We start from the raw sequence: 23,281 nt of genomic DNA, 5'->3' as shown, positions 1-23,281 counted from the left end.
AGTGTTGGGTTTCTTGGCCACGACTCAGGAAAGAATTTAAGGACACACCTTTCTTCCTTTTTTCTTTTTTTCAGGACAAATGGGGGATTGAACCAGGACTTTGTACGGGCAAAGCAGGTGCTCAACCACTGAGCTACACGTGCTCCCTAGGCTGCACCGTATTTTAAGCAAGTAAATCATTTATTGTAAAGACAAAGTACACACCCAAGACTGGGGTGCAGGCGTGCTCAAGGGCGGCCGCCTGCTGGGGCTGCAGCCATTTTAAGACTGGTCTCCCTGCTTCCTCCGTGTCAGGGCAGGTTTGTGAGTTATAACCTTCTCATTGGTCCTGAGTATACGGAAGGATTAGAAACACACCGTTTTCACTGGTTCTGAGTCTGTGCCGGCCTGAGTGGGGGCAGGGGAGGGGGTTCAGACGGCCTTCAGTTGTCTTCAGGTACTCGGCCTTGAACTGTGGACTGCTCTCTTGTTGGGGGGACTTTACTTTCGCTGTCAGGGGCAGGAAAATGAGGGCGCCCCGGAGCAGGAGTTTTACACAGTGCCGAGTGCTTTGTCCTCATCGCCCTAGTGCTTTCCTAAGCACTGTTCCCATCTGGTCCCTGTTCGAGCCTGCCTCGTTTCCATCTGCTGTTTAGGAAGGGGCTGGCATGGAACGGAGTCTCGGCACGTTATCATGAGCTCTCCTTACCACTGTTACTTCCCCAGCCCAGGCCCCACGCCAGGAGGCAGCTCTGTTTTCCTCTCCTGAGTCTCACAAATAATATACTCAGGGTTGTAGTACAGGCCAGGAGTGGCGGCAGGGGTTCATTGAAAGAGAGGTGCTGGGAAGCAAAATGCTGGCAGGCCTAGCCCCAGCTCAGTTTGATTTGCCATTGTCTTTTCCCCACACACACACCAAAGTTGTCATCTGGCTTGTTGCAGGGGCCTTAGAGGCCCCGGGGCCGCAGAGCTCCCCAATTACGGCTCTAAGCAGTATTTTCCAGTGTAGTCCACGGGCTACCTGCAGCAGCCTCACCGCATGCATTGTTCAAAGTGCAGATTCCCAGGCCCCACCCCAGTCCTGCTGAGTCAGACTCTCAAGGTGAGACAGAGAATCTGCACTTTGAACAAATGTCTGGTAAGGGACTCCTAGGAACTTTCTAGAGCTTTCTAGAGCTTTCATGAACCACTACTGGAGAGGCTGTAACCATGTTCTGGGGACACCTGCCCAGTTGCTGGCAGGTATGGGAAAAGCCATCCCACCTTCCCTCTCTATAGCTAAAAACAGACTGGGCCCAGGTCTGTTGTTCCGGCCTGGATAGGAAGCCCAAGGGTTTCTGGGAGTTAAGCGGCCCCAGGAGCGGAGGAAGCCATAGTCCTCACCCACCTAGTCCTGGGTAATGAAGTCCGCTGCCTGGCCTGGAGGGAGATGTTAATCCTGAAGGAGGACAAAGCAAGGTCATTGTCCTTTGCATTTTCTAAACTCTGAGTTGATGGAGTGGACAAAACTTAGGCTTTGGAATCAGGCAAACCCAAGTTTGAATCCCTGCTCCCCAACTTCCTAGTCGGGTCACCCAGCAGGACACTTAGCCTCTCGAAGCCTCAGTTTCCTCATCACAGATGGAGATAATCACTAAACTAGGGATGACAATAATAATGCTCACCTCTTAGAGTTGCTGACAGGGTTAAATGAACGGTGCCTGGCACAGAACAAAGCTCAAAGAAGGTTCACTTTTACTAATATTCCTGTGATTTTAATTTGCACAAAGCTCTGTTATTGTTCTTCTCATGACACATCAACAAAAAATGTTGAATATGCATGTTTCCTTCACTGTAAGTTTCTCAAAGGGCAGGGATCGTTTCCCACTCAGCCCTGTATACCTGACCTGGGAGCTCCTCAGGGGCCTTCTTGGAGCAGGCACTTGGTCAGCTTTGCCCAATGATTGATTAATACCCTCATAAGCAGGTGTAGTGTTTCCAAACCATCACTTGTGTCTGCCAACATACAAATCACCATCTCCAAAATCAGCTCACCAGTAGGGGTTCACCCTGCCTCCAAGTTTGAACAACATGCTCCTGACTGCTGCCCACTGCCAACTAGAGTGATTGTCCTGAGCTGGGTCAACCATCATTCCTGATTTGGGATTTGAAAGGCACTGGTCAATTCTCTCCTAAAAGGATCTGGAAGTTATAGGGCTATATTTGACCTTATACACATAGCAGGTAGAGAGCGCTGTTCTGCATAGAAAAAAAATGGAGAGGAATCCAAGGAGAAGCAAGCAGGAGGCCCTGCAATTCCAGAAAAAGAGGGAAACAGAATGACTGTGCTCTCACCTGTATCCAGTAGCCCTCCAATTCCTGGTTTCTGCCCTGGTGAAGGTGGGATCTGCATCAAGCCCTCAGGTCCTATGAGATGCTCCCATGTCCTCCCACTATAGTTTTGCTTTCACCTAAGCTAGCTCAAAGTGGCTTTTGGTTAGTTGACACTAGAGGACCTTGAGCAAAGCCACAAACACAGTTTATCAATTTGACTCATGGGCCCAAAGCATTTGGGGGTGAGGGACGAGGAGGGGAGAGTGTCAACCTCTCCTCCCAAAGCATTAGGAGCAGCACCTATTTGCAACTCTTTCAAATCCCCCACATCCCATCAGCTTTGGGAGGTATTGACCTCCACACACAACGCAACGGCACTGGGCCTCTAAAGAGATCCAACTCCTGAGGCCCTTGAGATATAGCCTCCATTTTCAAGCACTTTATTCTCCTAAACCAAAACACATACTTACCAAAACAGAGGGGAAAAAATGAAACAAATTTTTAAAAAATGAAACAAATGCTAATATTTTGGAGACGACTACAAGGCTACATTCATGACCAAAAACTGACACTGGGGGCCAGCAATAGGCGAGAGCTCTACTTCTCTGTTGAAGGGCTGTAATGAGGGCAGGGCAAGGTGAGTCACTTGACAATCTTTCCACCTGAGTCTATCATCTCTCAGCAACGAGACCCTTTGTTTGGTGGTGGGTGTGTCCCCTTTGTACCTCTCACCAGCTGTCAGCCCCACAGGTATGCCTACAAGTACACACATCACACTTCCCTCCCTTAAGCTTAAAGAGTAATTGCTATTTTCTTGAACTAGAACCCAGTTGTCTTGGTTCAAGTCCCTCCTCCTGGTTTTTCTTTGTCTATTTATTGCAATAGAATGCACTGTCTACAGTGTGTCCTTTCCTCTCAGGGGAGAGCTAGGTACAGCTTTCCCAGTGATGAAAGTCCTGGGACATCTGGGCACAGACTTATGCCCTCCCCCGACCAGTCACTCAGCCCTTTGAGCCCGTGACCTAATGGCCATACCTTGGCTGGAAAAGAGTGTCCGTATGTTCATGGCTTGCTGTGGCAAAGACAAGAAAAGCACTCACTTGCCTATCTCTTTGGCCCTTGACTCAAGGTCACCAGGTCGTGAGGCTATGCCCAACTTCCCTCAATGTCACTCCTTCCCACCGTGTTTGACAAATGGAAAGATGTTACTTCCTGACTCAGATTTTAAAAAAAACAACAACCTGGGTACATCGTGTGTCTCTAAGAGCTCCAGTCCTACAAGTCAAGCCTCCTTAGGCCCTTGGCCCAGCAGAAGAATCTTGGAAGGCTCCTAGGGCAACCCCCAATGAACCATGATTCTTCATAGGTGCCAGAGCATGTCTCAATTCCGGAGAAGCTGGAGCACTCCAGGGAGCACCCTTAGGAGCCAACCCTTGGGGCCAACACAGGTAGAAGATACAGGCCGGATAAGTGGGATTCTGGACTCACCACATCAGCCTCAACCAGAGCCACCCACCTTATTATCTTAAACTTTTTAATTGAGGTAAAATACATGCAGAAAAGGAGATGAGTCATAACAGCGGCTCAATGGATTACCACGATGAAATGAACACATCTGTGGAAGCCAGTCTGTCAAGAAATAGAACATTAACAGCAACCCACAAGTCCCCCTGGCACTGTCTTTGTCACAAATGAAAGTCCATATATATATGTGGGTCTGTTTCTGACGTCTCCTTTCTTTCTTCTTTTTGGAGGTGAAGAAATTCTTGACTCGAAGACAATTGTAGCAGGGAAGGGGAAGAGAACAGGAGAGAGGGGAAGGAAATTCAGGGTGAAAACGTTTGGAACATGAAGTCTACTTCCCAGAGCCTGAGAGCACCCCATATGGAGGCTGGCTCCTTCTCTAAGCACCTCGCAACTCTGTCCCTTCTCACATTCTTTCTCTCCCCTTTAATCTCAGTCCCACTCCCAAAGGCCCTGCATTTTCTGGAAGCAAATATCAGTCCCAAACCCTCTTGTGTCATGCTGAGTGCTCAGCTACCTGAGTGGCTGTGTACCTAAGGGGCACCCCCAGGTCCTGAGAAGAGAGAGAATGCTAAGCCTCATAGTGAGGACGATGTGGGGTGGAGGAGGGGGTGGCAGGAGGAATCTCACTAAGGGTTGCAGTCAGTTTTGTTTTGTTTTTTTAATCCTTCCTAGAAATTCCAGCTCAGTTCACACCACTGAGATCAGTTTCTGGCTGAAAACCCTTACCTTGTCTATATAAGAGAGTCACATTCTTCATGTTGCCAGAACTTTGACTTTTTAATGACAAAAAAAATTTGTCCCCTGGGTTGCTTGACAAAGTCTTCCCTGATTGGATTCTCAATTCTGAGCCATTTGTCTATTTATCTTGCTCAAATTCCATCCTGGACCTATATTATCATTATCATCATCATCCTACTTGACAGATGAGGGAAACTGAGGCATAGAGAGATCAAGTAACTTGCTCAAGTGAAAGTCATTTGCTGCTTTGAGATCAGAAGGCATGGTTTCAAATTCCAACGTTCTCCTGATAGCTGGGCAAGCTACTTGTGCTTCACTTTCTCATCTCTAGTTTGCTCAGCTGTGACATGACAACTGTTAATAGTAAACCACTTTCTAAGGTCATTGTGAGAATTACACGAGGTAATGCATATAAAATATGTAAAAGGTGTTGTCTATGGTACGTGCTCATCAAACATTAGCTCTTCTGATTATTGTTCATTGAGAGGAAGTGTTCCAGAGTGCTTAAGAGTCTTGTGTTTGGATTTGAATCCTTGCTCCACTATTAACTAGCTGTGTGGATGTGGGCATGTTTTTACATTTCTGTACCATGTCAGCTTCCTGCTTTGAGATTTTCCATAGCTATGCAAGATTGAAAGAAACTGGGTGAACGGTCCACAGGACTTCCCTGTGCATTTCTTTCTTTCTTTGCAACTTCTTTAAACCTATAATTATTTCAAAATAAAAAAGGCGAGCGGGGGCTGGGGCGAGTGATTTGCTAGCTTCCAACAGAGCTGGGAGTGGAATCCAGGCAGTTCGACTTGACAGCCCATGCCCAAAACAGCTTCATGGCTTCTCAAGCTGACTAGTTCAAGCAATAAGCATTTCATGGCACTCCACCAATGGAAGCTTTGCGTGAAGTCTTGGAAATAGGAATGCTGCCGCTGCACACCACGCAGGCCAGTGTAAGAATGTAGGGGAACCTGGGGCCCCCGTATGCTTGGCTCAGACCCAGACTGAGCAGCCCTTTCTTACCCACTCACACCACAAGAGGGCGCGGTAACTTAAACCCGCCAGGGCTGCCCCTCCCTCCCGCGCTTGGTTACCTTTCATCCAATCATCAAATATTTACCCAACGCCCAGTTCAAAGGGAACATGAATCGTTGTCTAATCCAGTCTCCAGGCAGGACTTTAGCAGAAAGAGACTGGTCTGTCTTCTTAAATATCTTCAGAAAAGAAGAATACCTGGCTAATTTGTCTTGTCATTAAGTCACTTTATATTAAATCCCTCCGTAAATCTCTACTCTTTCTAGATTATTTTCTTTTGGCTTATCCTTAGTGGAACAAGGAGAAAATGTTTGGCATCCTTGTGGCAACCACTCCAGAGATGCGTGTAAATGACGAGATGGATAGTTATGATGCCAACTCTCAGTTCTCATTTCTCTCAAAGAAATAATAGTACTCAATTACTTTTCACCTTCTTAGCAATTTAGGGATCTTTGGTCTCTCTCTGATTTCTCTGTCCCTTTCAAAATGTAAAGACTGAAAGTGGACTTTGCACTCCAGTGTTCTACCCAGCGCCAGATTTACTTCCTGGTACTTGAATGATATCCTGTTAATATACCCACGCAATAGGTGATTATCCAATAAAAAAAGTTCATCTCTAGCAACTTGGTGAAGGATTATGTCATTGTTAAAATAAAAAACACTTTGACATAGCAATATAGAATATGCCTAATACTTTTTAAATTTTAAAAAGCATGCAAAACTGTAACTCTGCTTTGACTAAAACTGTAAAAGTTAGATATTAGACAAAAATTTAGGAGGCAACATGAAAATAAAAATAATAGATTTGTTAGGTTTCTGAAATTGGTGGTGTTTACTTCTCTTCAGTTTCCATTATTGATACACATATTAGTCAGCCAAAGAGGTGCTGATGCAAAATACCAGAAATCTGTTGGCTTTTATAAAAGGTATTTCTTTGGGGTGGCAGCTTACAATTACCAGGCCCTAAGAGTCCATCTCAAGGTATCATAAGAGGTACTTCCTCACCCAACTCTGTTGCCATGTGTTGAAGCAAGATGGCGGGTGATGTCTGTGAGGGTCCAGGCTTTCTCTTCCCTCTTAAGGCTCTGTGGGTCCGGCTTCCTCTGATCTCAGCTATTGGCTGGCATAGGGCTTGTCTCTCTTCCCAGGGCTCCTTTCCTCAGCTGCTTTGGTCTCTTCACAGAGTGAACTATAAACGCTCAAATTGCTCATCTATTTCTTGGGGCTCCAGCTTCAAAACTAAGTCTTTCCTCTTCTGTGTCTTTTTCTGTGTTCTCCTGTGTATCTATTTCTGTGTTTTTGATTGATTGTTCCTTTATATAACCCACCAAGGGGGTAGGGACTCAACTCTGAGTTGCACTAATGATGTGGTAGAATCAAAGCCCTAATTTTAACATAATTTAATCAAAGACATCTCAGCTGAATCTAATGCAATCAAAGGGTATCACACCCAGAAGAATAGACCAGTTTACAAACATAATATCTCTTTTTGGGGTTCATATAATAGCAAACTGCCACAGCATAATTTTGAGGATTTTAAAAAATCTTGTATTCACTCTGCAACTTATGGAGCACTCACGACGTGTAAGACCCAGAGCTAGGTATTGCAAGACAGATAAAATCAGGCACAGATCCTACCATGCAGAATAATAGTAGCTGATGCTTATTTAGTGCTTACTATGTCCTAGGTACTAGTATTGTCTTATTGTACAGATTAAGAAAATGGGGGAATCTGATGTGGCTCAACTGATGGAGCATCTGTCTACCATATGGAGGGTCCAGGGTTCGATCCCCAGGGCCTCCTGACCTGTGTGGTAAGCTGGCCCACGCACAGTGCTGCCATGCACAAGGAATGCTGTGCCACTCAGGGGCGCCCCTATGTAGGGGTTCCCCACATGCAAGGAGTGCACCCTGCAAGGAGAGCCACCCCATGTAAAAAAAGCACAGCTCTCCCAGGAGTGGCGCCACACACACGGAGAGCTGACACAGCAAAGATGATGCAACAGAAAAGAGACAGTTTCCCAGTGCCAACTGACAATACAAGTGGAGGCAGAAGAACACACAGCGAATGGACACAGAGAGCAGACAAGGGGGCAGGGGTGAACCTTGGGCTTAAGCATTACACCACACTGCCTCTCATGATAGCCTCATAAGACAGAAAGGAATACATAACATTCAATCATTCAGCAAATATTTATTGATCACCTACCATCCATCTGACACCAGGCTTTGTGCTGGGAATACGCTGATGAGCAAGAAAATCACATCACCTGCCCTTAGGGAGTTCACAATCTATGGATTAGGCATTATGCGAGTACTGGTATTTGAAGCTGTTTAAGAAAGAACCATCTCCTTACCCTCTCTGTTACATTCCTAGGAGGGCATCAACTCTGCTTCTCTAGAAAGAAAGGGAAGACACTGGGATATACCATGAAGTCCCTACCAACCACAGGCTCTAGGAACTGTTCAATTTTTACTGAAATAATACTTGAACATTAAGTACCAAGCACGAGCTATGCCTTGGGAATGCAACTGTAAATATGCCTCTGCCCCTTCCCTCCAGGAGCTTGCAGTCTAATTAAGTCAGATAGACAATTAAACAAGAAATGCCAGTACCATGTGCTAAGGCCAGTAATAAGAAGTAGAAATGAGTTAGGGCACTATGCAAGCTGGCACCAGGTGACAGCTGTACTGAGCCATGACACAGGACAACCTGAAGTTAAGGGGTGGGGTGGGGAGTGTGATCCAGCCTCAAGGAACAGCTTGTGCAAAGCCCTGGAAATGAGAGAGCCTGGAATTACAATGACACTCTGGTTTACAGTGCAGTGCCGATTGATGCTACTAAATGGTTGACTCAAGTTCCTTCTTCAGCCGCTCATTCCCAAATTCAAGAAGGGTTTCCAGCATGGCTACTACATCAGGTGACATCGAAACAGACTATTTTCTCCACCTAGTAACCCCACGGCCCCAGCCTGAGCAGGCCATCTTAACTCATCCTCAGCACGTCTTGTGGGTCTTTATTTGCTTCCCTTGCCATTCATTCATTCATTCAATCAGCAAGTCAATCAGCAAGATTCCCAGAAGGATAAGAAGGCCAGGCCTGGTTTCTCAGAGGAGGGCTGGGGATATTGTCTTCCACAGCTCTGAATCCTACAGGAAATTCTTAACAGTGCTTTCCACACAACGTTGCCTTCAAGTCTACTAAATATGGGACTAAAAGAAAATAAATTCATCTGACAGCATAATTACCATCTCAGCCCACGCCCTCCACATTGCTAACACCTACTCCCAACCCCTCTGCTATGGCATTATCAGGTCTTTCCTCCCGCCCCCCCCCCCCCCCCCCCCCGCAGACGCTGTCACTGGCAAATGCCACGGAGCTCAGCACAGACAGAAGCATACAACAGAAGCTTTTGGTGGATGAAAGAACTTTCAGAATCAGAGTAATCTGGATGGATCCTTCCTAATAGTTTTATGATCTTCAGCAAGTCACTCAACCTGCGACAGCCTCAGTTTTCCTCATCTGTGAAATGAAAATAATAGTTCCTTCACTGGGGTTGTTGAATGACTGTAATTAGGCTGACTTGAGAGTGGTAAAGGAGATAGTCTATGTCAGGGGTTCCTTAACCTTTTTTGTTCCGAGACTCCTTTGCCAGTCAGGTGAAAACCACCGACCCCTTTTCAGAATGACACTCAACTAGCATCGGGTCTAACAACTACCTTAATTTTGAAGTATGGATAAGCGTAAGTGATTTTTCGAGATATGCAACAACGGTAAGTTGATATAAAATGGATACGACTGTAATTTACTGCATATTCATAATCGAAGGAAATACTAGATTTCAGCTAGCGGTCAGTGAAAATAAAGGTAAGTTATTTTTTTCAATTCAAGCTCACGGAGCCCCTGAAATCTTTCCCCTGGTCTATGTAAAGAGATTATCTTGTTTCTTGACATATAAAATGCACTCAACAAGTGGTGACCGGGGCAGAGTGAGGTAGATGATGATGAGGGTGATGATAATGGGCGGCGGGTTGTCAGGCGTGTAATTCTCTGGCTGGAGTCGCAACCGCGGCCGCCAGCCCAGGCAGCTCCTTCCAGCAGCTGGCCCGGACCAGCGTGTAAGAGATCCGCTGTCCCTGGAGACTCGGCCCCCGCCCTGACCTCAGTGGGGAGCGCCCGCCTGCGTCACCCGCCCAGCCCCGGGGCCGCTCGGGGGCGGACAGACACATGGTGGGAACGTGAGTGGGCGGGGCCGCACCCGGGCCGCTGGGCCAATCGCCCTGCGGAAGGCGCCCAGCCAATGGCAGAGGCGCTCCAAGGCGTGGGGGGCGGGCCGCAAAGCGAGGAGCCGCGGCGTCATAGGTCACCGGGCGGGCTGGGGGCGGGCTGGGGGCGGGACCCGGGGCGCTGACAAGGGCGGAGCGGTGGTGGCCGGCGCAGTCCGGGCGGTGATGGCGGCAACGGGGGTGATGGCGGGCGCTACGGCCCCGACGCCGGTGTCCGGCGCGGATGGAGCCTCCTCGGTGCACTGGTTCCGCAAGGGGCTGCGACTCCACGACAACCCGGCGCTGTTGGCGGCCGTGCGCGGGGCGCGCTGCGTGCGCTGCGTTTACATTCTCGACCCTTGGTTCGCGGCCTCCTCTTCAGTCGGGATCAACCGATGGAGGTGAGGGGGGCCCGGGGCGGGGTCGCGGGCCCGGGAGAAACGGCCTAGCCTCAGGGGCACCCGGGGAGCAGCCCGGGGCCTTCCGAGGGGGGAGGCTATGCCCCCACCCACGGCTGGCAGACCCCGGCCTGAGGGAGGCGGGGCAGGGAGATGTAGCGCGGGGCGGGACGTGTGCGGGGGGGAGCAGGGGCGAGAAACCCGGGCCGGGGAAGTCATTAGTCATCGCGCTAATTAATGTCCTCGGTGGGCGAGGGCACAGTCTGACAGAGCGCTTTCGCATTGTGTATTAACCGCTTTGAGCCTCACAACGTCTCTATGGGACAGATATCATGGTCCCCATTGTCCAGTTGAAACTCTCTGAAGCAAAGTTGACCTGCCCAAGGACAGGCAGCAGTGACTGAATGGCCGAACAGGGACTTCTGGGCTAGGCGCTTCGCTGCAGAAGGGATGAAAGAAGATATTGTGGGTGAGGGCAGGGACGGTTTTCTGTAGCAGAGCAAATGCTGGGATCCTGGGATCCTGAAGGTCATCCCTAAACCTCCAGTTTGGCAGAATACTTCCTTTCCCGCATCCTGGCATCTGCTCTACCCAGGCCATCCTGCCTCTGAACGGGTCTAGAGACCCAGGCTTAACATTAGACAAGGCAGGTGCTATCTGCCCTGTACAACAACCCCAAGGACAGAGGCCCTTTATATCCCGATTTTGGAGAATGCCCTCAGCTGCCATGAATTTGCTAGAAAACAAGGAACCAAGCAAGGCATCACCCCCTTCTTCCTCTTCTCATGAGATGATTTTAAAGGACAGTTGAGCCATTACAGATTAGACTTTTATGAACTGGTGCACTAAGGTTAGGAAACAGGAAGGCTATGATAACAAGGGCTGTTCTGGAGATGATTCCCAGGAGATGAAGTTGACAGAATCATAAGGAAGGATTAACAGATAGGGAATTGGTGGTGGTGTGTTTGTTTTGTTTTGTTTTGTTTTTCCTCTGTAACTAGTATCCAGAACCAAGGAGTTTTGAGACATCTTGTACCCAGTACTCTTTAAAATACAGCAGAACAGTTGCTTGGTTTGTTTGCATTATTCTGGGGGATGTTTGCTTGTGGCCTTTTTGCATCCAGGGGCAAGATTAGTCCCAGGAAACAGTAGTTCTTAACACACCGTTATTTCAGCTCCAAGGCGTGTACCCTGCTAGGAGATTGAATGTTCCTAGCAGTGGGTCTATTAAATGCCCCCTCCTGCCACAGTTATATAGAGGGAACAGCTAAAGATAGTCCTGTGGAGAACCTGCCCACACAGTCTGCTCTATTGCTCTGTCTCTGCTCCAATTTCTGTAGATAAGAGGTTGGGTTTGACAAACATACTCAAATGACCATCCCTAGTGTTGTCATTAAACCAAGCCTCGGACTTTGCCCCCTTCTATGGCAGTTTGCCAGTCAGAGCAGAGCAAATAGAATCTGACTGCCTGCTTGTTACATTGTCACAAAGGAGTCTCTTCTTTTATTGGGTTTTGCAGGACATTGCTTAGAACTACCAACTTCTTTGTGGTAGTCAGGGAGATTAAAAATCAACAACAAAACCCTGTTGCTGACTAAACTTTGCTAGAAGCTAGGTGTTTATGGATTTTTGTGGGTCACCCTTTTATGATTGTGCTTTTGAGCAAGTAAAGGAAAAAAGGAATGTGGTAGCTCAAATGCCTGAGTAGAGTCCTGAAGTTGGAGGCCATATAGTATGCAGATATTAATCAAACAATTATTTAATGAGTGTCTAATATCTGCTAAGCACTGTTCTAGCTGCTGCTAGGGATACAGAAGGAACAAGCAAAAACAGAGCTCTCAGAGCCTACATTTTAGTGGAGGGAGACAAGTAAGCAATCATAATTCAGTGGAACTAAGTGCCATGAAAAAAAAATAAAATTGTAGCTGGACTGGAGCATGGTTCTCAAACTTGGCTGCACAGTGGAATCATCTAAAGATCTTTAAAAGATGCCAAGGTTTCCCCTTTTGCCCCCACCCCTGATTCTAATTGTTCTGGGAAATGGCTTGGGCATCTGGGTTTTAAAGCTCTCATGGGCAGCCAAGCTTGAGAACCACTGGACTAAGAACCATAGACCTGAGCCTGACCACCCAGCAAGTGTGTTACAGTGCATTGGCAGGAAGTGTAATTAGTTTTGTCATTCAGAAGAAAGAGGTGAAATAACACAAAACAGATAGAATATGATATCTGCTTCTCGGGCCTGAAAACAGACACACTCCTACCACCTCTACCATGCTCTGTGCACCTGGGATCTGAGGGAGAGGCAGAGCTGTATACTCTTTTGTGCTCACTGTTGGGGGTTGGGGAACTGTTGGAGCCCTATAATTATAATCTGTGTAATCTTCCGATGGCTGTTTTTGGATCTGGGAATGGTCTGGGAGAATTGTACTGCAGCATGACGTCCTAGCTCTGTAATTACTTGAGTTGCTGTATCTGAGAAGCCTCCCTTGGAGGGGTGGGCCCAGGCCATCTGCAAGAGGTGGGTGGAATCAAAATCTGTGATCCCTACAGATTTTACCCTTCTATACCTGCTGCACTTAACTCTTGCCCAGTGTTTTTCTGCAGATAATACCAGATGAAAATAACCATGCATGGTAAGTGAGGTTAGAGAAAGGCAACCAAAAATAGGTGTATTTGTTGATTTATTGATTTTGGAGGAGGACTAGCATACTCCTTGCCTTGGTGGTAGTAGGAAGTTTGTGGGTTAATTGTAGCTATATGAGCCTCAGGACTTTTTTTTTTTTTTTTAAAGCAGTTAGCTTTGCCATCTTCCCCAGCATTACCTTTTTCAAATTTGCTGCATCTGCAATGAAGTACTGCAGTGAGAACCAAAAAATAGGAAATGTGGCAGTGACAAAATTGGTATTTAAAATAGGCCCTTGCAGTTTTTAATTACCTTTCTCTCCCTACTGCAACTTAGGTAGGTGTTGGTGACAATTTTCCCCACATTTTATTTAAATTATTTTTTCCCTGGCTCTGTGCCACATCTGCATTCGGGAGCCACTGGGACAAAGGGAGTTGGTAAAAATGTATACTAGCTAATGTGTTTTTTCTCAGTCAATATAGCTCAGAATTAGTAACCAAAGTGAAATGGGAACTCCCCAGGCACCTGATAAGAGTCACTGTGTCTCTCCTTCCAAATGATGGGAGCTAAACACCATCTGATTGTTGTAAGAGATTTCTTTCCCAGAACTTGGTCAGCAAGAAGCGGGTTAAGGACTGTAGTCTGCTGGTGGGGAATTTTGAGTTTCTCTGAGCTATTCCTACTGGTACCCAAACAAGTTACATCACCATTGTGCTGCTTCGGTTTGTCCAAAAGGGATAAAAACCTTCATTTCATCTTTTTCTTTGAAATTAAGAAAGAATAAATATATTTTTATTTGAGTGAAACTCCCTATGGATTGTGGGTTTGAGTTATTTTCCATAAGGCTTAAGCTCTCTTAATTCTTTAGGAGAAACCAATTACTATTTATATCCCATGTAGGCACCCTGGACCGGCCTATGGTCTCATCATTACAGTTAGGTAACCTAGGCTTGAAGCAGTGAAACTTGGTCAAGGGCATATCTGGACCCCCCCCCCCCACAAAAGGGCAGATCTGCACCCTCTACCTCACATTAACAACAAATAAGCAATGAAAATATTCCTCAAAGCAAAATCTGCCAATCCTAGAAAAGCCTTTCTTAAGTATAAGTGCTTAACCAGCAGGATCTGCTTGTTTTAACCTAAGGGGCCAGCCCCATGGAATCCCTGAATTTCAGAATCCACTCTGTATTTTTGGAAAACCCAGTTTGGTTTTCTCCAGTTCTGTCTGCCTCTGGCTCCAAGGTACTTATGTAATGTAATTCAGTTGCACATGTTGTCTGAGCAAAAGGTGAGCTTTAACTGCTCACACAGGACCATGTGCTCTGAATTTTGGCCATGTGAGCTTGGAGCTGCCAAGGGTAAGGTGCCACCAGTGCCTCCAATGCCCAGGCCACATTTCTTTAGAATCCCCCTCGTTGGAGTAAATAGAAACTGGCCATTGGAGAGGAGGTGCTAAAGGAGTATAAAAAGCTCAAGGTTCTGCTCCAGGGAGTGTTTGCCTGGTAGCAGCCCTGGTCCAAGCTTCTTTGGGGTTATGCAAAGCTATCACCAGGCAGGCTTCAGGGGTGGTACCCTAGCGGCTTATCTTTCTCTGGCTACCTGGTGGTGGGGACTATTGAGGGCCCTCCTCATAAGTCTCCTATCACCTCCTGGGGGGGGGGGGCGGTTCCTGAGTCATCTGCTTCCTGGAGAACCCTGCAGGACTTGACTCAGGATGGAAGATGGAAACAGCACAGCCTTTCTAGAAGGCCAAAGAAGAGACAGAAACCATGATCTCCAAAAGGGAAGGCTTAGTAGAAACAGAAGCACAGAAAAACAGCTTGTATCAGAAGCCAGAAGGAAAGTTCCATTTTCTAGGGCAAGCTTCTGAAACTTTAATGTGCCAATTAATCACCAGGGGATCTTGTTAAAATGCAAATTCTCATTTGGAGGTCTGGGATGGAGCCTGAGAGTCTGCATTTCGGCAAGCTCCTCGATGAGGCTGGTGCTGTTACTCCACAGACTACACTGAAAGTAGCACAGATCTGGCAGCAAAGGTGTTGGCATTTGAGTCTGACCCATCCTGCTAGCTGAGACCTGGGCAAAACCGCCTCAGAGCTCAGGAGCTCAGTGCCTAAGAACACAGACTCTGAGCCTGATGGCCTGGGTTTGAATTCTGGACACTTAGTAGGTGTGTGAAGTTGGGCAAGTTACTTAATCTTTCTGTACCTCAGTTTCACATTTGTAAAATGGAAATAATAATAGTACCTATTTTAGAGGGCTGTTGTGAGAATTAAATGAGGTAAAGCACGTAAAGCAAGTAGAAGGGTGTTTTTTAAGTGCTCTTAAATGTTAGTTATTATCCTTATTATTTAGTTGCTGAGTTCAGAGACCTGCTTTCTGCCTCAGCTATCGACATTGCTTATCCAGGAAGAAAAAGGCTCTCTTGGGGTTATCTGTCCCTCAAAGCAAAGATTGCGTGCAATCTCTCCTTTTAGCAAGTGAGGTCTAGAAATAAAGGTCTAGAGAAGGCAACTTGCTGCATGTTCCGGAGGCTAAATTTCATGTGCATTTTCAACCTTATTTATAGCTTTAAATCTAAGCCCTGTTCAACCTGGTAGACTGTGAAGAAAGAACAGGCCCCCAAAGTACATAGCAAGGGCATTTCTGGGAGCAGCCAGTGGAGGACCTTCCGTTCTGGGGTTGTGGAATTTAAATGCCACTGTTATCTATAGACATTCTACCTGGCAGAAGGTGCTTTACTTGTGTCTTTTATTTTCCTTGTGTGGGGAGTGGCAAAACCTCAGAGGAGGCCAACACAAGTGCGTCACTCACGTCTCAGTTTTCCTTTTCTGAAAGTGTCAGTTTTTCAAAAACAGAAATTCACAGAGGCGGAACTTTTGGTTTGCATAAGGCATTATTCAGCCTGTCAGAGTCTTCCATCCCAACCCCTTGGCAAATCTCCTGAATGCTCTTTAGCTAATATGATGATTTGTGCTGAGCCCTGGACTCAGCTCATACTGGAATGTGGGTCTGTGGCATTCGCCTTGGGAGTGTGTCATATCATGTACGTCAGAAGCAGCAGAGGCTGGTTCTGGTTGGCAGCCTGTGAGCCATGGCTGCCTCTGTAAGCCTCCAAGAGTCAGGGAAGGCAGTGTGCTGCAGAGGAGGCACAGGGCTTCCTTGTACTCAAAATTGAAAGGTGATTCCCAAAGTTGACAGATGAAAGATGCAGGGCTTGATGGATGAAAGAAGCCAAAGGTGAGATAGCAGGCACCTGGGAAGTATCTGTGAACTCATGCTGACCTGTCAGGGCTTAGGACCCAAGGCAGAAGAAGAGAATGTCAGTATAGATTACCTGTAGTTCAGTTTTGTGTTGTCAGAGAAAGGGATTCCAAACACATGAAGTCCTACAAAGCCTCAGCACCTAGAGTAGTGTTTGTTGTGCCACTACAAGACTTTGGACATGGGGCACAGAGACAAAAGCCTGGGTTTTCAGAGTCTTACCGACCTAAGTTCTTATCTCAGCTTTGTCACGTCATAGCTGTGATTTTAGGCAAATTAATAAACCTCTCTGGGTCTCAGTTCCTCATCTATAAAATGAGGATAATAATATTTCCCTTCAAAATTTATTGAGATCAAATGAGAAAGTACACTTAAAAAGCGTAGCAGATGCTGTCCTATCAAGAAGGACCTTGCAAAGATGTCTCCCTCTTGGGATGAGAACCTGGTGGCCAGAGCCCTGGAGAGCTCTGGAGAGGAAGGCATCTGCCAGAAAATGCTCTGGGAACCCATGGGGGTCTAGGAACCCAGCCTAGCCTGTGGGGCCATGGCAGCGAAAGATATGCAACCCAAAGACACAACTCCAAAAAGGTAAGGGTCTGTGGGATCAGGGCAGGTAGAATTTTCCAGGGCTATTGTAGTCTTGTTCCTCTGCTAGTAGGACCCAGATGCTTCCATATCTCAGTATTATTGTACTTTTATTGCAAAAACAGATTGCAGTTTTTCAGGTGCCTTTCTCCCCTTTTGAGCCTCATATACAGGGACTGAAGCTCAGAGGGACTAAATGACTTGCCTTTGATCACACAGGAACCACAACAATAGAGCAACTCACATGCAGCCGATGTTTCCTATGTGCTAGGTTCTGTGCTAAAATTTTTTAGGCGTTATTTAATTTTCTCTTCTTAGAAATTCTATGAGATAGGTACTACCACTATCTCTGTATCACAAATGAGAAAACATGCTACAGAGGTTAAGGTCACCCAGCTAAAAGTGGCAAAGCCTGCATTTCAATCTGAACTACTACCATATGTCATCTGGGCCAGACTCCAGGTCTCTCCAGTCTTCCTGCTAAGGATGCTACTTGTTTGGTATAAATAGTGAACCACTTTCTCCCAGCTTTGTTATGAAAGAGAGCTACCTCTGTTATCACTAACAAAGCCTATGTGGACTTCGCAGGTTCCTGCTTCAGTCTCTGGAAGATTTGGATACAAGTTTAAGGAAACTAAACTCCCGCCTGTTTGTAGTCCGGGGACAGCCAGCTGATGTGTTCCCAAGGCTCTTCAAGGTAAGTGTATAGGGCCCAAGAGAAGACAGTGAGCCTCTGCTTCCTAAGGGTTCCCACAATTTGAATGAGAGGATATTCTGACTGCAGAAATGGAAATGCTTGGGGCTGGCCTGACGGTTGCTGCTGGAAAAGTTGGGGGCAAAGGCAGCTGGTCGGATTGCCGACGGAATGGAAACTGTATTAAGAAGAAAATTCTGTGAAACCAATGTCTCGTTGGAAAGTTCCCAGCTTAGTCCAGACATGGGATGTGGCAAGTCATTCCACCCTGGATACCACTGGCTTCCTTAGATGTTTGCTTGACTCAAGCCAGCAGGATTTATTAGTGCTCTTTCTCTGCCAGGAGTTTGAGGGTGGAGTTTCCTGGTTAGCAAGTGGCGTTTACTTTGCTTGTTGGGGAAAGAGACAGCCTTTCTGAGGGAGCTTCCTTGTTTCCCTGGGGTGAGTAATTGGTAAATTCTTCATTTCAGTACTACAGAGTCCTCTGTTTGCTATACAAGATTACCAGCCCTCTTGCTCTCCCCCACCCCAACCCCCTTTTTTTTTCTTTTTCTTTTTTAAGGTTTTTTAAAAAATTATTTTCCATAGACCACATCATTTAATAATAAAAATAAAAATTGAACAAAGGAAAAGATGGATATAAAGTAGAACTGGTAAGCTTGCGGCAGGGCTGCAGGACAGAAGAGACTGTGAACTGCAGGGGCCTGGGGACTCAGGAGGAGATGCTGATTCAGCTCATAGGTGACCCAGTCCTGGCCCCGGCTGTTCCCAAGAGGCGTGAGGACCGAAGTGGGGTGATGAGCTGGATGGAGGAAAACTGCAAGAGGTTTGGGGCACCTGGCTGTTACCCACCTCTGGGCCAACCACCTCCATCCCTAGCCTAGCTCATCCCTCCCCTCTCACAGACATAACAATGAGAAATGTGAGGGAGGAGAGGGCTAAGTTCCAAGAGAGGTTACGAGGGTTTTGTTTTTGTTTTTGTTTTTTTTCCAGCCCATTTAAAAAGTATGTTTTGATGCCCAAACTGCAGCAAAGGTATTTCTAGACAGCAGGCTGTAGGACAGTCTTCCTTCATCTTCAGCAGCATACCAACCCTACTTCCTTCCCTCTTCCCCGGAGAAAAAAACGGGAGGAAAGGCCTCAGGTCAAGGCCAATAGCTTAGTAAACATTTCCTCACTCCCTTCACCCACTGTCCCACATATACACACATGCAGAGATGACACAGTCCAAATAATAGCTAACGTTCTTGGAGGCTGACTTGGAGTCAGCCAGTGTTCTAAGTGCTGTACATACATTAATTCCCTTATTCCTCACAAGCTGCCCTAGGAGGTAGGGTCTCGTTTCTGTTTTACAGATGCAGAAACAATAACTTGCCCATGAGGCTAAGAAGTGGGTGGTCTAGGGTTCGAGCCCAGGCTCTCTTACTCTGGAGCTATGTTCCTAACTACCATGCCATATAAATACACTTGCCTGCCTTCTCAGTTCCACCTTGCCTCACTTCCCCTAGGACCTACAGGCCAGCCTGGTTATGCCCAGACATGCCTCTGTTGATTGAGCTTCTACTATGTACTAGGCCCCTTACCAGGTATTAGGGTAATGCCAATGAAGGAGATGGCCTGGTTTCTGCTCTGAGAGTTCACGCTCTAATGGGGGAAACAGGAATGGACAAGGAGCGGACAACTTCCTTTGCATGTGATAAATGCTGTGACGGATAAAGGACAAGGTGCAGGAGAATCATATTGAAAGAGGAGGTCAAGGAAAACTTCTTGGAGAAGGTGTCATCCAATAGTAACATTTGTTATTATTCGCAGGGTTCTTGTGAGTATTTAAAATGTAATCTATATGAACTGTTAAGTAGAGGACCCGGCTCATAGTAAGGGCTCAATAAATGTTCACTGCTGCTGCCCTTGGATAAGGAATGACCCACCCTGCTCAGGACGCACATCCCAGGCAAGTCTGAGTCAGGAGCCAGTCAGCCTGTGCATGGCCAGAACATTTGCCTGGGGGTTCAGAGCTTTAAGGGACCATAACCAGAGACTCTGGTTGGAATGTGTTTTTCCTCTTGCTGTCTGCATGCTTAAGGCTTTTTGTGGATGATCTGAACAAGCTTTCACTGGGCCAGTTTTCTCTCAGTGTTGCTAGGAGCTCTAGAAATCCCTCCCAGAAATGACTAAAGGCTTGGAAAAGAATTCCCTCTTTTTGCACCAGGCGGCCCCTCTAGTCTTCGACTTCTCTTACTTCTGAATAAGGATGGCTCCTCTCTTCCTGTTCTCTGAGAGCTAGAGTCTATTAGCTATCTTTGCCACTGGCCTCGCAACTGTTGCTGTGGAAACCATTAGGGCACTTCACAGAGCACAAGCCTGTCAAGAAAATGAGGCCACGAGTTTGCAGGGCCGGGAGGAGCTCTGGGAATGGCTTGCCGAGCAGGTGGGAGGTGGTGATCCTGTCCCCTGCTGTCTGCACCAGTGAGTCAGTGCCTCTTTCTGGAACTGGGGGCTCCCCTGGGAGCATTTATTTATAGCCTCCTGCTGCATTCTCCTATCGCAAGGACACAGAAAGTGTACAGGGCTCACCACCTCTCCTGTCTCCACAGGAGATACCACCACCCTCAGACTCTGCTGTTGTGCTATTGGCCTCACCTCACTGGCCTGCCCTCCTCAACCTCTATGAACTTCAGATTGTTAGCCTTCCAGGTCAAGTCATTGTCCCTAGGTTGTTCCGCAGCCCTTTCTGACAGGTCTCTGGACTTATTCTGTTCCCGGCTTCCTGCTCTTTCTTCCTCCTTCCTAAACACAGTATTGAGCATAATACATTCTCACCTCACAGGAATGGGGGGTGACCCGCTTGACCTTCGAATATGACTCCGAACCCTTTGGAAAAGAACGTGATGCTGCCATCATGAAGATGGCCAAGGAGGCTGGTGTGGAGGTGGTGACGGAGAACTCTCACACGCTCTATGACCTGGACAGGTGAGGGAGGGCCCCAGGCATCAGATTGCCGGTTGGGAGGGTCAGTGATTTGAGGCCCTGCTAAGCAGAACTCGCATAGGTTCAGCAGTAGGGCCGTACCTGGCATACACTGTGTGGCATTTTCTAGAAGCTAAAGAATAGGTCAGACTTGGGGCCTATAGAACAGATCACAGAGAGCTTTACTCCTCTGGCATGGTAAAGAGGCCTGTTAGGCCCAAGGCATGGAAGCAGTGAGGATCCCCTAATGTGCCCCTAAATATGGCTGCAGTCCATTTGCCCCTTATATTCCCCTTCCATCCTACCCCTCCAAGGCCTCCCTCTGACCTTTGTGAGCCCATCCTGTCATCCCTCCCAAGAGACCTTTGTTCTCATAGGCCCAGTTTCTGTACCTAAGATGAGTTTCCTGGGCTTCCCTGGTTATCTAGGTTTCCAGGCCATGGAGTTAGCTGCTGCTCAGGAGGCTCTGGAGATCCCTGCAGGGAACTGATAACTACAGAGTAGCTTCCTCCCCTCGTGATAGGCCTCTGTGCTTCCAGAGAGACTAGAAGGAAAGCCTCTCCTTTCCTTCCTTGTCCTTCCTTGTTAAAGCTGTTATCTCCTTATTTCTGCTGCCAAGCTAGCAGCCACCACTGCTGCAGCCTCCCCCCGTCCCCCATCCCTGCTGTGGCTGCCAGAAGGCCAGGTCACACAGCTGTGCACGTGAGCTGGGCCCTCATGAGGAGAGGTGGGGTGTGGAGCTCCTCCTCCTGCCACGTGCCAGACTGCAGAGGCAGCAGCCAAGCTCACATGTCTGCTAATGGGGGGAGGGAAGGAGAGAGAACAACTGAGAAATGAACCTCCCAGGCAGCCAGGTCTTGCTGCCAGGTCTTGCGTAAGCTACTTCTTGGCCAACAGGAACCCCAGGAATCTGGCTCCAAACCATCCCAATTCGTCCTTATGTAAACAGCCTTACTTCTCCCATTTGTCCTCCTATATCTTTCCTTCTTGCATGAGTTCAGCTACATAAACCGCAAGCGAGTATCTGTGGTATTAACATTCCCAGCGCCAGTCTCTGATTTAGGGAGGACAGGCTGTTCTCTACCTTTCTGACCTAGTAAATTGAAGAAAGGAAAGGAATGATTTTCCAAGAAAAGAACACGTTTGCAGTTCTTATCAAGGAACTTCCTCCAAGGCTCATGCTGGGGAAGAGGAAGGCCCACAGGGATTCCCACGCCTCAGATGGGTAGACTGAGTTCCAAGAAGGCTAATGAGGAGTTTTCTGTGATGAGAGAGAGATGGTCAGTCTCTGTCTTTAGGCGGCTCCATATCGACATCGGGGAACCTGGAATTGAGTCCCAGCTTTGGCCCTGCCTTGCTCCATTACCTGAGGCATCTGCTCCAGCTCTCTGGGCTTCATTTTCCCTCTCAATAAAATGGAGATGTGACCTCCCTTTCCCCTCTGTCCCACCTAGATAGGATGGATGAGGAAAGCTATCCCCAAAGTCTTTAGTGTCTTGGCTCTTTTTTGGGTGGGCAGGGACCCCAAAAAAAGAACTTGTGAGTGATGTTAGGTGTACTTTGGGATCCCCAGGATCATTGAGCTCAACGGGCAGAAGCCACCCCTTACCTACAAGCGCTTTCAGGCCATCATCAGCCGCATGGAGCTGCCCAAGAAGCCAGTGTGCTCGGTGACCAGCCAGCAGATGGAGAGCTGCAGGGCCGAGATCCAGGAGAACCACGACGAAACCTATGGTGTGCCCTCCCTCGAGGAGCTGGGTACGTAGTTCCTGCCAAAGCCTCTTATGCTGGCACCTCCTTTTTTTGTAAAGAAGCTTTTATTGTGTTCTTTTTTCTTTGTCAAAGTAATGCATGTTATTATAGAAAATTTAGAAAATACAGAAAAACAAAAATGGAAAGAGCAATCACCAGTACTCCAGCATCCAAACATAACCACTGTTAATTTGGGTATATGTCCTTCCCATCTTTTCCCATATTTATATGTATAATCTTCTCTTTCTAGTTCATGCCTCTACTCTTGTGCTTTCCCATCTCCAGCCAAATAGAATCAATCTGGTACTGGCATCAGTGCCTCTGCTGAAAGGGGTCTGTCAGCCTCTGGGGTTCCACATCTTTGCTTTCCTTCCCTCTCCTCCCCTTGTTTTTGTATCTGAACAGAGTTAGCCTTTCTCCCCTGAGATCTACAACTGTTGCCAGCTAAGCCTGAAAGGGCAAGAATTTCACAGTGTTCTCACCTGCCTGGAATGATGAGTGTCTGGGTTGGGGAAGGCAAGGGGAAAGAGAAAATAGTAACAGTGGAAAGAAAACCAGGGTGACCTAGAAAATGCTAAAACTTTAAGGATGATCTCATCCACAGTGGTTCAAAAAACAGACCAATGTGTCAAGACTTGCTGAACTACTACTGAGTAGGCCTGGTCTCCAGTCATCTGACCTCCTCCTCCTCTTGTAGGGTTCCCCACCGAAGGACTTAGCCCAGCTGTTTGGCAAGGAGGAGAGGCAGAAGCCCTGGCCCGACTGGATAAGCACTTGGAACGGAAGGTATGGGCTCCCTTTTCTGAAGTGCAGGAACTGCAGATACTGGCACCTGTGTGGCAGGTGCTGTGGAGTCAGGTCCATGTCCCTTAGGGCCTCTAAGCTCAAACAGGTTGAAAAGTGAAAAACCTTCCTGACAGGTATAGTAGTAGTAGTAGTAATAATAATAATAATAATAATAGTAATAGTTACCATTTATTGGCAGTCCTTACCATGCGCTACTCACTGGGCTGTACATGTCTGGATTAAGCACTTACTTGCATTGTCTTCTTTAGTCTTTCCAACAGCCCTACAAGGTAGCTATTAAGCTTTCTACTTTGCAGATTAGGAATTTGAGGTTTAGAGAGGTTAAGTAACTTGCCTGAGGTC

General features: G+C 47.3%; 1 protein-coding gene across 4 annotated transcripts in view; it reads left to right on the top strand.

The window, feature by feature from the left end:
- Positions 1-8,932: 8,932 nt before the first annotated feature.
- The window catches only part of CRY2 (cryptochrome circadian regulator 2), a 32,787-nt gene continuing 18,438 nt past the window's right edge, over positions 8,933-23,281 (top strand). For 2 of the 4 annotated variants that reach the window (XM_058305482.1, XM_058305483.1), the window contains exons 1-5: positions 9,963-10,250; positions 17,308-17,416; positions 20,241-20,383; positions 21,954-22,138; positions 22,830-22,918. In XM_058305482.1, the coding sequence (XP_058161465.1) occupies positions 10,036-10,250; positions 17,308-17,416; positions 20,241-20,383; positions 21,954-22,138; positions 22,830-22,918 (741 nt within the window). In that variant the 5' untranslated portion in view covers positions 9,963-10,035. Of the gene's footprint in view, positions 9,358-9,962; positions 10,251-17,307; positions 17,417-20,240; positions 20,384-21,953; positions 22,139-22,829; positions 22,919-23,281 lie in introns of those variants that run through there. The other 2 variants (XM_058305485.1, XM_058305484.2) reach the window with 2 other exon arrangements.

Source organism: Dasypus novemcinctus, chromosome 10, assembly GCF_030445035.2.
Source record: "Dasypus novemcinctus isolate mDasNov1 chromosome 10, mDasNov1.1.hap2, whole genome shotgun sequence".
In the NCBI taxonomy this organism is placed as follows: Eukaryota; Metazoa; Chordata; class Mammalia; order Cingulata; family Dasypodidae; genus Dasypus; species Dasypus novemcinctus.
This window is presented reverse-complemented; position numbering and strand designations above follow the sequence as displayed.